At 52.6% G+C, this 13,063-nt stretch overlaps 1 protein-coding gene across 3 annotated transcripts in view; it reads left to right on the top strand.

The window, feature by feature from the left end:
* Positions 1-13,063, top strand: part of COQ8A (coenzyme Q8A) — a 44,115-nt gene that overhangs the window by 10,332 nt on the left and 20,720 nt on the right. For 2 of the 3 annotated variants that reach the window (XM_025383927.1, XM_025384010.1), the window contains 2 exons: positions 8,813-8,998; positions 12,560-12,970. In XM_025383927.1, coding sequence (XP_025239712.1) covers positions 8,822-8,998; positions 12,560-12,970 — 588 coding nt within the window. In that variant the 5' untranslated portion in view covers positions 8,813-8,821. The remainder of the gene's footprint in view (positions 1-8,812; positions 8,999-12,559; positions 12,971-13,063) is intronic. The other variant, XM_025384085.1, reaches the window with a different exon arrangement.

The following is a 13,063-nucleotide window of genomic DNA, read 5'->3' as shown; positions in this document are numbered from 1 at the left end:
CCTAGCTCCTGAGCCATGATGGATCCAGGTCCCAGCTTTACTTCTTAAAAGCTGTGTGACTTTGGACAAATTACTTAACCTCTCTGTGCCTTAGCACCCTCATCTGTAAAATGGGCATAATTTACCTTTTGAAAATGATTGAGTTAATACATCTCTGTGCTAAGTAGAATACTGAGCCCAGAGCCTGGCATATACTAAACTCAGAAAAAGCAGCTGTAGTTATCATCGGTATGGTGGGCTGGTTCTGCTGCTCACAAAATAAAAACATCTGTGGAACTGGTTACATTCATGGGGGAGAATGTCAGTGCCTAGTTGCTTGCTTTTTTTTTTTTAAAGAAAAATTTAGCAGTATGGGATTCAGTGCCTGCTTTTAACAAGCTCTTGTTTATGTTATTAGCACAAGAATGTATAATTTTTTAACAGTTCAAAGAAAAACCCCAGTAGTCTGGAAGCCACTTTCAAGGGAACTTGAAGTCCTTAGCCTAGAAGGCAAGTTGAGCCCTGGAAACTCCCTTCCTTACAAGGCATGACCCACTGGGACATCCGGAGGCTGTGGGTACAGACCTGTGTGAGGGCTATGGCGAGCTCAGACCTCTCCGCCAGGGCAGACAGGCCAGCACAGGCCAGCATGTGTGGCTCACTAGGAGGCCACCAATGCCCTGCAGTCAGAAGGGACTCTGTGTGGGGCATGGGGTGAAGGCAGCAGCGTGTGTCCCTGTCTGCCTCTGTGTCTCCCCTGATTACCCCCTGACCCCACACCCATGCCAGTGCTTGCCTTGCAAGAGGTTTCTTGTAAAGGAGGCTGAGAAAGTGGAGGGAGAAGGAATGATTAGATGGTGGGTGATTTTATATCAGCCCAAGCCCAAGCCGTGGACTGAGAATGTGGAGGGGAATGTGGGTGTCTGCAGTTAGGCTGTGAGCCTCCTGCGACAGGAGGAGGGGGGAGGAGAGCCATACAGGAAGTTGGCATTGGACACCCCCTTCCAGCCTCCCAGGCCTACCCCTACATGAGCAGCACTTAGGGGCCATGCTGGCCTGGATAATACAGTCACAGGTGGCCTGCTTTTCTCTGGCCTCACCTGGGGTCCTCTGGGTGTTGGGCAGCTCTGTGTCTGGTGAGGTGAGCCCGTCTCTCACGGTCAGGAGCAGAGCTGTAATGGGGGGTCCTCACCCATTGGGGTGTTCTCATTCAACTCTGAGCCTTATTGGGGTGTTCTCCTTCAACTCTGGTGACCTTCCAGATTTCCTGGGGCAGCTGTGGTTTTTACTCTTGCCCTAGAATATAAATTGACAAATAGTAAATATTTTGGGCTTTATGGGTCATAGATCTTTCTTGCAACTACTAAAATCTGCTGTTGCAGCTAAAAAAGAAAAAAAAAGAAAGCAGCTAAGGACAATACATATGTAAACGAATGAGCTATGCATAATCTATAAATGGGTGAGCAGTCTGTGTTCCAATAAAACTTTATTGACAATAAAGCAGGCAGTAGGACTGGATTTGGCTTGAGGACCATGGTTTGCTAACCCCTGCCCTGGAAGGACACTAATTATGTGTCTTAATTTTTGGTGCAAAAAATGTGGTCACTGCACTTACCACCCAGTTCTAAACTAGGATCCTATTTTTTGGAGGATCGGGGTAAGCACCCTTTCATTATTTCCATCTTTTAACCCAGAGGCCAACATTAGGGAAGGCAGGCGGACCCACTGCTTGTTCCAAGTGGTTTTTTCCCCCAGTGTCCCGAGAAGGGCAGTTGAGCCTTTCTCTCCAAAGTGGAGGTGCCATATTCCATCCACCTGGTGGCCTGTTAGGAGCAGTTGTCTTCTGATGAAGGACAGTGGCTAAACAAGGAGAGGCAATGTTTATGCCATTCCAGTCTCCTGCCTAACCCTCGCTCATTCTGCTCTGGACAAGCACTTAGGGGTTGGGGAATACATTTGTGTGCTTGCTTACTTTTTAAAATTTTAACAAAACATATTTAAGATTATTTTTATTTTATTTATCTTTTATTTTATTGTTTTGAGACAGGGTCTTCTTGCTCTGTTACCCAGGCTGGAGTGCAGTCGTGTGATCATAGCTCACTGCAGCCTCAAATCCCTGGGCTCAAGCGATCTTCCCACCTCAGTCTTCTGAGTAGCTGAGACTACAGGTGCACCACCATGCCTGGCTAACTTTTTTGTTTGTAGAAATGGGGATGCCCCTGTGTTTCCCGGGTTGGTGTTAAACTCCTGGCTTCAAGCAATCTTCCCACCTTGGCCTTCCAAAGTGCTGGGATTACAGGCGTGTGCCACTTCACCCAACCTGATATTATTTTTATAGCATTTATCTTATATTGTAAAAGTAGTTCATGTTCTTCGTAGAATATTTTAGAAAATATAGATACAGGTACAAAGGCTGTAGAAAGATTTGTCTTCCCACCACTCTGTGAAAAGCAGTGTTCCTGTTTTTGCTTCCTGTCACCTCCCTCCCTTCTCTCCTTTCTTGCTTCAAAAGGAAAGATGATAGTTTTGTGACCTGCTTTTTATTTCCCAGGAATATATAATACACTTTCTTATTTGTCAATAATTAACACCTTGTGCAGTGTTATTTTATTGATTGATTGATTGATTGGTTGAGATGGAGTCTGGCTCTGTCTACCAGGCTGGAGTACAGTGGCATGATCTCGGCTCACTGCAACCTCCGCCTCCCGGGTTCAAGCCATCCTCCTGCTTCAGCCTCCCGAGTAGCTGGGATTACAGGCGCATGCCACCATGCTTGGATAACTTTTGTATTTTTAGTAGAGATGGGCTTTCACCATGTTGATTAGGCTGGTCTTGAACTCCTGACTTCGTGATCCACCCGCCTTGGCCTCCCAAAGTGCTGGGATTACAGGCATGAGCCACTGTGCCCAGCCCACAGTGTCATTTTCAGTGACTGTGTGGCATGCCCTCCTATGAATATTCCACCGTTCAGCTAACTAATCTTAGGCAAGGTCGTGATGTTTGTATTCTCGTAGTGAATGTTCACATCCATTTTCAGGGAGATGTAATTTTACAGGTTTTGGCAGGCAGGGCCTGAGGAGAAGGGGAGAGGGGACTTCCTGGGAGATGTGCTCTTTGGGGCCAGCTCTGAGAGCTCAGCCCTGGGGTAGACTCTTGAGTACAGGCTCCAGGGTTCCCACTGTGAAGGCCTCACTCAGCAGGCCTGCACTGGGGCTCACTGACAGGGGAAGGACGGAGGCTTTTTCCCTCTTTCTCATCTCCTGGGTTCTTCGTGTATTCAGTTGTCTTTGAAAACTGTTAGCAGGTGAGGATATTTCAGGACCTGCTGACAGAGCCCCTACTGATAGAAGCCGAGAGTTGCCTGAGATGTTTGAGTGATACTCCCTGGTGTGTGATCGTAAAGACTGAGGTGAAGGTGACATCTAAAGAGACTCATGGAGTTTGGTTCAGAAGTTTGAAGTCTTTGCCCCAACACTTACATTCTTGTGAGTCTTTTAGGATACAGTCAATTGTTTTCTTTTTCTAAGGGTAAAAAAGGGATATAAAGGAATGTTTCAGTGCCCATATAGGCTAGAAATCGAGAATGTTCATACCCAAAGTGAAAAGATGGTTCTTGGCTGGGCAGGGAGCAGAAGGCCACTGCCAGCCCCTCAGGGTGTCCTGAATATCATTAAACAGCCCTTGCCAAAGCGTCCTTGAAGTGACAGTCTTGACAGCCTTTGGAGGTCTGCTCTGTGGGTCACAGTGTCTAAGCTCATTCACTTTGATTTCCTTTTTTCGTTTCTTGAAGAATAATGGAAAAAGAAGGGGCAGGTGGAAGACTTCCACCTAAGGGCAAAGCCAGACTCTTCGGAAGAGGGTTGCAGGGGGAGACTCTTAGGAAAGGGTCCCCATGGAGGCGTCCTGCCTGGCCATAGGCATGGGCTCCCTCTGCTCCCCTTCCCTCTCTTCCTCCAGAACCGGGGTTCTCAAAGTAAGTTCCTGGGACCCGCAGTGTCAGCAGCACCTGGGAACTTGTTAGAGATGCAGATTCCTGGGCCCCACCCCAGACCTGCTGAGACGGAACCCTTAGGGGTATGGCCCAGCACTCTGGACTAGTCTTAAGGTGATTGAGACGTTCACAGCAGCTTTAGGACCAGTGCCTCAGACCAGCCTCCTGAGAGGCCCTTGATTCTGTATGTGGAGTAAAATATGCCAGCAGGTGTGAGCCAGCCAGAGAATAGCAGGCTTTCTGAAACTTTGGAGGGACCAACTGAGTTCATTTCCTTTGACAAATATTGATGACCTGTCTGCTCAATCCTGAGCATGGTGCTTGGTGCTGGAGAGAGGGGGAAGACAGATGTGGTCCTTGTCCTGTGGCTGATGGTCCTTGTGGTCCTTGTCCTGTGGCTGACATCTGACTGGGAAGAGAGTTAGGCAGATTCAGGAAGTGGTTACTGCTGCGCTGGAGGGGATGGGCACAGGGTGCTGGGAGGCATGTAGGGGAAGCCTTCCCAGAAGAGGTGATGTTGGTGCTGAGATCTGGGAGGAGGAGAGGAGGTGTGCCCCCTGTGCACAGGCCTGCAGGAGGAAGCCTCTCTGGGTCCAGGAAAGGGTTGGCCTGGCTGGAACCTAAAGGCAGTGGAGGGAAGGGCAGAGCCACGGTGAACGACTGCTGCATCACCCAGTGGGAATATCAGATGCTCAAGGGCAGGGGAGGAGGCTTGAAAGAAGTGTGTGGCGGCTGCATTCCTCAGGGTGGGAGCCCTGGGAGGATGAGGTGGGGCTGGTAAGGTCAGTTTGGGACACACTTCCTATAGGAGGTACCTATAGGTGGTTGGGATGCTAGGCTTGCAGCGGACGGCTGCCCTGGGGAAGGCTTCTCAGCGTGGACTCTCCCTGACTCCCACTCTCCCTGGCTCCTACTCTCCCTGGTTCACTCTTCTTGACTCCTACTCTGCCTGGCTCCCGCTCTCCCTGGCTCCCGCTCTCCCTGGTTCACACTCTCCCTGGCTCCCGCACTCCCTGGTTCCTGCTCTCCCTGGCTACCGCTCTCCCTGGCTCCCACTCTCCCTGATTCACACTTTCCCTGGCCCCCACTCTCCCTGGTTCACACTTTGCCCAGAAGAAAGGCCTTTTGTGCCACTTGCTTCTGGCTTCTTATACCAGTCATGTTGAGGCTTCGGTGGCAGATATGACTGCAAGAGACCCAAGGATGGTGGGTCCTTGGCTTTTAGAGAGAACACACACCATGCTTTGCTGGGGAGGAGCTGGTTGATAATGCCACACTCTGTATTTACGGAGGAGATTGAACAGCGGCTCGGTAATGCAGACAATGTCCCTGGCCTGCTGTCTTAGAGGAGATGAATGACAGACGGTGAGTTCTGTCTCTGAAGGGGGGACTTGGCGTGTATATGGCATCCTCAGAGTAAAATTCCTTCCTCCCAGTGGGTCCTGAGTGTACAGTGTGTGATACTCTCATCTGCTGTCTATCAGGATTGCCTGTTGAATTCATTTTAAAAAAGGACACAACTAATTTTCCTATTGATATATCTTCTTGTATCTGGCCAGTTAGCCCGTGGGGGTGTCTTTTAGTTTTGGAGACTAGATTTGAAGGTCCCCATGACCCAGATAATTACCAGCTCATGTGCAGGTCAGGATCCCCAAGTTGGAGACTCGTCTCCAGCGTGAGTGAGACGGTGTCCCGGAAAGGTCAGACAGTGAAAGTTTGGCCAGAAAACGCCCTCCCGTGGTGGGAACACAGCCTTGTGCAGCTTTCTCAACCCCTGTCCCTGGGGTTGGGAAGCTGCATTTATCATGGTTCTTTCTCTCTCTAGACACTTCAATAAAGACATTTATTTACTTCAACCGTGATCCCCACTCCGTCGTGCTCAACTAGTCACTGAACCAGCATCAACTCCATTAATAGTCCTAATAATAAAGCCCCTCAGATGTCAATATTTGATCCTCATGTTTCAGGATACTCCTCAGTAGGCATTGCCATAGTATAGCCAAAAACAACCATTATGCCACCCAAATAAATCAAAAAGACTGTCAACCCCACAAAAGTCCGTCAGAGCAGTTTAGCACCTTAGGACCAGAAAAGGGGCCTGATGAGGCACCCAGAGCCCTTCCGAACTGAGCTACTGAGGGAGGATGGAAGAGGTCGAGCCGCATGCTGGGCAGTGGCAGCTGGTGGGGGTGGGCTTGGAGCCCCATGTCCCAGCTCCAGGTCATCTCTTCCACTCTGCCTGTGATCCTGGCGTGTCAGCATCAGTTGGCCTCCAGCTGTCTTCCTGGTATCTGTGCCCATTATAGAGGTACGGGCCTGCCACGCTGCCATGAGCCCTGGGCCAGGGCAGGTTCATCTGGGGCCTGCAGGAACTAGCCTGGAGCACTGGGAGAGGTCAGTGAACTTGTGTTGAAGGAACTTCTGGATGACTTTTTATTTTGGTTTCATGCCTGGCTAGTGGACACTCCCAAACATGAGCACCTGTCTCCCACCTCCACTGCTTTATTATTTGTGGCCACTCTTTTGGCTGTCCCCTCCTCAGAGGAGAGCAGGCAGGCACACGGAGGCCTTCAGGAGTCCGCTGTACCAAGGAGGCACAGAGCCCAAACACTCCATTTCTGTTACTCACAGGCGAGACCCCAAAAACGTGCTCATGGAGTTGCAGGAAGAAGTAGGGTGGGTGGGAGACTGGTGTTCCTAGCGAGGGTTTGGTACTTGCAGATGAAGTCACGATGCTGATAGGATTTTTAACTTGTGTATTACATGTGTTTGGGGGCTTTTATTTCTTTAAAATCATGATGAAAATACCTCCTGGTGTAACTGTGTGCCTGGTTCTTGGTGCAGCCCTGGAAGGGATTTGCAGTGAAATTGTGGGATCGTTGAATTATGAAGCACTTTGGGATTGTGGTGCATTAGAAGTAGGGTTTTAAGACCTAATTTTTGAAAGCAGAAGGTGAGAAAAGTTCTGGATAGATGTTTCCTTCTGGTAGTTATTCCCCTTGCCTCCTTTCTACTTCTATGAGAGCAGAGACTCCCTTGTAGAAAAATACCTGGTGTTAAGCTGGCATGGTAGTACGGACCTGTAATCCCAGCTGCTTGAGAGCCTGAGGTGGGAGGATCACTTGAGCCTTGGAATTTGAGGCTATAGGGTGCCACAATTATGCCTGTAAACAGCCATGGCACTCCAGCCCAGGCAACATAGTGAGACCCCTCTCTTAAAAAAAAAAAAAAAGTACCTGATATTGATGAGGTGTAAAGGGTTCACTTTGTATGGTAAGGGGAGGTGTAGGTGTGGGCCTTGAACAGTAGGTCAGCAATATTTGTCAAAGGCGGGTGGGTACAGGCTGTGGTTTTGAAATGAGTCTACATGTTATTGTGCTCACAAATGACAGACTGTGTTTATTAGCAACATCTTTTTTTTAGCAGTGTTTATTGATTTGAGAAGAACAGGTTTTGCCTCCCAGTTTGCTGGGCCATATATCTGTAGGGTATTCCCCTCGTCAGGCCCTCCTTCCAGAAGAGTGGGCACTCACCATCTCTGCTTCCTGGCTCTGGCACCACTGTCTGGGGTGGGACTTGGCACCAGTTGGGAGTTCACTGGGTATGTAGGTTGCAACTGTTTAGGTAGGAAGAAAGGCACAACTAAGTACTGTTCAGTGTGTACTTTTTTAGATGGCTTATTTATTTGCCACTTTGAAAGTAGGACATGTGAACTAAGAAAGCTACCCACAGTGCTCCTTGATGCTTCCTTTTTGATTTTGCATCATGTGGTGGTGCTTGGTGGTGTGGTGGTGATGGCACTTGGTGGTGTTGGTGCTTGGTGGTGGTGGTGGTGGTGGTACTTGGTGGTGGTCGTGGTGATGGTACTTGATGGTGGTGGTGGTGGTGATGGTACTTGGTGGTGGTGGCAGTACTTGGTGGTGGTGGTCGTACTTGGTGGTGGTGGCAGTGGTACTTGGTGGTGGTGGTGGTGGTGCTTGGTGGTGGTGGTGGTGGTAGTGGTAGTACTTGGTGGTGATGGTGGTGGTACTTGGTGCTGGTGCTTGGTGGTGGTGGTGGTGGTGGTGGTGGCAACGGTGGTGATGCTTGGTGGTGGTGGTGGTGGTAGTGGTGCTTGGTGGTGGTGCTGGTTGTTCATTTCTTTTGAATGGTGGTTAGGATCTTCCAAATTGATTGCACTGTGGGTCTGGACTGCAGTTTGAAAACATCGGTTTGGTGAATAGTTGAAGCTGAGGGTGGGCTGACCCTGAGGGGTCAGGGAGGGGCTCTGGTTGTCCCTTGGTCTGTGGATATCTGTCACAGGCCTCACTGGGCAGAGCAACGGCGGCTGGGCAGGGACAGGCAGCCTCAGCCCCTGAGGGTTCGGGTTGGAGCACCAATGCTGTGAGTGGTCCCCTGGACCTTGCAGGGAAGTTCTTTGGGAGTTGGATGCTCCTGTCCCAATAGGCAGTTTCGGTCTAGAGGGAAGAACCCTAGACTAGGAGTCTGTGCGCCTGACTCAAGCCCTGGTTCTGCTGTGAATCATGAATCACACCACCTGTCTGTGCCTCAGGTTTTCCGTAGGGTGCTTGTGAGGCCCAGGAGAGGAAATGTGTGGGAAGCAGCGAGCACACTGCACCACCAACTCAATGGTCTTTATTCTGCTCTATTCCCCTGGAGTGTCCAGAGTCACGTGGAGTCTCCCTTGAGCCCTGGGCCCTTTCTTATCTCTTAGCAGAAGGGGAGATCAGTGGAAAAACCAGCCCTCTGGACTTTCTGCTCAGAGTTTCGTGTGGAGTTGGTAGTGTGGGTTTGGCCTGCAGAGTCCCGGGGCCTCCCCTGACTTGGCCTCCTTTTTTTCAGCCCCAAAGGATGGCTACCATATTAGGAGACACCATCATGGTGGCCAAAGGCCTTGTCAAGCTGACCCAGGCAGCCGTGGAAACCCACCTGCAGCACTTGGGCATCGGAGGGGAGCTGATCATGGCGGCCAGGGCCCTGCAGTCCACGGCTGTGGAGCAGATTGGCATGTTCTTGGGGAAGGTACAGGTAAGAGGGCCTGGCAGTGGGAGGGGTGCTGGCAGGAAGAGGGCGGGACCTGGAGCTCTGGAGGAGACCAAGGGCCGTGACCATGGCAACTGGTCTGTGGTGGCCAGGGCCTGAGGGCCCACCAGCTAATGTGTCCCACAGTCCTTCCAGGGTAGGACAGGGCCCCTGTGTGAGGCGGTGGCAACTATAACAAAATTCCATAGACTGGTGGCTTAAACAATGCACATTTATTTCTCAAAGTTCTAGAGGCTGGAAAGTCCAGTATTAAGGTGCCAGAAGATTCAGTGTCTGGTGAGGGCCGGTTTCCTAATCCGTAGATGGCCATCTTCTCACTATGTCCTCATGGGGCAGGAGGAGGGCAGGGCTGCTCTCTAGAGCCTCTGTTATGAGGGCATCAGTCCTATTGAAGAGGGCTCTATCCTCATGACTTAATTACTTCCCAAAGGCCCCACCTCCCAATACTGTCACACTAGGGGCTAGGTTTCAACGTGTGCTCTTTGGAGACATACACATGCAGTTTTTACCGGGGCCCGGGTGTCCATCAGCTTGGCTCAGCCTTCGAAGGCCCTTCCCACTGAGCCTGCTGAGCCTCCGCCAAGGCCCGACCTCATTTTTCTCCTTCAGTTTGCTGAGGGTCTCGGGGCTCCTCACTGGGGGCTCTCCTTTCCTGGGTGGCAGCTGGCACAGCCCTTCCAAAAGCAGCTTTATCTCCAGCCTCTCTCTCATCCCTGTGCCATCTAGGGGTAGAGATGACCTTTTGTGCCGAGGTCCAGGAAGCCTTGACGTCTTACTCCAAGGGGTGGTTTTTAGTGAAATCGTGTGCTGGAGAGGTGACGATAAACAGGGCTGGCTACAGCAGAGCGCTGCCCACCATGGCGTCACCTTGCACAGTCGCCAGCAACTTCCCTGACAGTCAGGGAGATGGGATTGGGGGGTGTTTGTGTGCCTGTTGTGCGCGAGCACCTGTGTGTGTCCTTAGGCATGTGTGCATTGGAGGTTGTGTCACAGCCTCTCTCCTTCCACGTCTCTTCTGTGGATGGCTGATTTTTAGACAAAGGTCATTGCCCTCCTGCAGGCTGTGAGGCTGTTGCAGCCCCCAGGCATCACAATCTCAGGTTTAGGACCCGCAGGCCCTTCCTTGCCGCTCTGGGAGGATCCCGCAGTGATACAGTGGCTCTGTCACCGAGCATGCCTGCCTTTAATGTTCAGAAGTCCTCGCATCTGTGCTCTCCTCCAAGCCTCACCGCTGTCCTGGGATGGGGGCCGGCCTGGACCATCACCCCCATTTCTCAGATGAGGAAACTGAGACGAAGCAATTGGCTGCAGGACTCATAACGAGTGACAGGACCAGAATTCTTGTCCCCTCCCAGCCTGGACTCCGTGCTCTTGCCCTCCCCTTGCCTGGTTCGGTGCCTCAGTGTGGGGCCTTGGCCTCACTCTTGGGTGTTTTGCCCGTGGGACACTCAGAAAGTGGGACACTCAAAACTTGGGTGTTTTGCCCAGCTTACTTGGGCCCGCCCAGAAGTGAGACAGCCTGGGCAGGCCCTAGTCATAATGTGAGCGGGGCCTCCAGATCAGGCACTCTCCAACCCTCTGCTCCTGAAGTGTGTCTGGAAGGGGCAGGGCCTCCCCCTCAGTCACTGGGAGGTAGGGGTGAGTGATGAGCCACACCACCCAGGAGGCACCGGGGCAGGGTAGGCACCGGAGCAGGGTGGCCGCCCGCAGTGCGCTGCCATTCACTCCCTTAGAGCAGGGTGGCCGCCCGCGGTGCGCTGCCATTCACTCCCTCAGAGCAGGGTGGCCACCCGCGGTGCTTTGCCATTCACTCTCTCAGTGCTTCACTTTTCGCTGTCTCCCTTCTTGCTGAGGGGAGGAAGGTCACGGACTCCAGGAGCCTGTCTCCCTCCAGCCCGTCAAGGTTGCTCCTGCATTCGTTCAGCAGATACTTACTGAGCCCGGGTCCCCTCGGGGCCCTGGGGACCCCCCACTGGCCTTGGGCTTCCACAGTGACACCGACAGGTGTTAGTAGCACAGGGCCAGGGGACCATATGGGAGCGATGGGGCAGAAGGAGGGCCTTGTCCAGGCTTCCTCATGGCAAGGCTTTCCCGGGGGCTCTGTGAATTTAAATATGACTTCTGTGGGATTTTTTTTTTTTTTTTTTTTTTTTTGAGATGGAGTCTTGCTCCGTCACCCAGGCTGGAGTGCAGCAGTGCAGTCTCAGCACACTGCAACCTCCGCCTCCCAGATTCAAGCAATTCTCCTTCCTCAGTCTCCCGAGTAGCTGAGATTACAGGTGCCTGCCACCGCACCTGGCTAATTTTTGTATTTTTAGCAGAGATGTGGTTTCACCATGTTGGCCAGGCTGGTCTTGAACTCCTGACCTCAGGTGATCCTCCCGCCTCCCAAAGTGCTGGGATTACAGGTGTGAGCCACTGCACTGACTTAAATACAACTTGTTTCTACTCTGAGAATAGTGTCGCAGCCAGCAGGGCCAGCCTGGGTGTTGGATCCTGGCTCTGTCGTTTGCTGCCTGGTGACCTTCACCAGCACATCAGCCATCTTTGCCTCAGTTTCCTGTTTTTGAAGTGAGTGTAACAACCTGTCTCTTTCCTCCCTCCCATCCTGTGACATCTTAGACAGCAGAGTGAGAGGCTTGGGTCTCCTGCTGTCTGCGTACCCTGCAGGCAGCACGCGGCTGCCTGCGCATTTCATTCCTTTCAGTTGAAGCTGGGAATCCAGGCCACTGGTCTCCCTCCAGAAGCTGGTGCTGTTCTAATTATAGGCTCCTGGGTGCTGTTTCCTGGCCCTGTCTGTGGCCTCCAGTAACTGTGACTGTGAGGAGCCCTATTTTCAGATGAGGAAGTAGCAGAGAAGGGTCAGGAGCTCACTCAAGGTCACTCTTGGTTCAGAAGCAGAAAGGACCTGGGCCCGAAGCTCAGGCCCTGGTGACCGTCACAAAGAATACACGGCGTATCCTCTCCCCTGCCCCTCCATTTCCCTGAACCCTGAACTCCTAGGGACGGCCAGGCCTTGTCCTGGTTGTGACCACCTCTCCAGTGAGAATCTCTTACATGCACACTCCGGCTGGCCGGTGGCATCCATGTCTGCAGTGAGCTGTGGGCTTAGGTGGGCCCATTGGTATGCTTCCCTCACCCATTGCCGGCCTTAGGCTGTGTGTTCACCTCTCAGAGCTTTCCCCGTCGTTTGCGCCCTGGTTTATCATCTCCAAAGCCCTGGAGGTCTCCTTGGCTCTGTTTTATAGGCGAGGAACCCGCTGCGGGCGTAGTGTGCACCTGGCCTGGCCCCGGCTGGGCACACAGTAGGTGCTCAGTGTCCCACCTAGGACCACACAGCAGAGCCCCAACAGAAGCAGGGCTGGAGCCCAGGTCTCGGCTCCCAGGCTGGGAAGGGTGCTGGGTCTTGGGTGCAGCACCGTGCCATCTCTGGAGGTGGGAGGGGGCGGGATGCTGGTAGTGTGCCGTCCTAGGCAGCAGGGGACAGGCAGGGAGGAGCTCCTGGTTCGCTCTTGCTCTCCTCATGCTGGTCTTTGCTCCCTGCAGGGTCAGGATAAACGTGAAGAATATTTTGGTGAGAACTTCGATGGCCCAGAAGGGGAGTTCCACTTCTCAGTCCCGCAGGCAGCCGGAGCCTCCACAGACTTCTCTGCAGCCTCCGCTCCCAACCAGTCAGCGCCTCCGCCCCTAGGTCATGCCCACAGCGAGGGCCCAGCTCCTGCCTACGTGGCCAGTGGACCCTTTAGAGAAGCCGGGCTCCCCGGCCAGGCTGCCTCCCCTCTGGGCAGGGCCAACGGGATGCTCTTTGCAAACCCCAGAGACTCATTCTCTGCCATGGGCTTTCAGCGAAGGTTCTTCCACCAGGACCAATCCCCCGTGGGGGGCCTCACAGCTGAGGACATTGAGAAGGCCCGGCAGGCTAAGGCTCGCCCCGAGAACAAGCAGCACAAACAGACGGTGCGTCTGGGAGGCCCCTGGAGGGCTGAGGTAGCTCCCACCCACAGCAGTGTTGGCCTTGTGTCCTGCTCTAGGGACTTTTCCTGGGTGCTG

This window comes from Theropithecus gelada, chromosome 1 (assembly GCF_003255815.1).
Source record: "Theropithecus gelada isolate Dixy chromosome 1, Tgel_1.0, whole genome shotgun sequence".
In the NCBI taxonomy this organism is placed as follows: Eukaryota; Metazoa; Chordata; class Mammalia; order Primates; family Cercopithecidae; genus Theropithecus; species Theropithecus gelada.
This window is presented reverse-complemented; position numbering and strand designations above follow the sequence as displayed.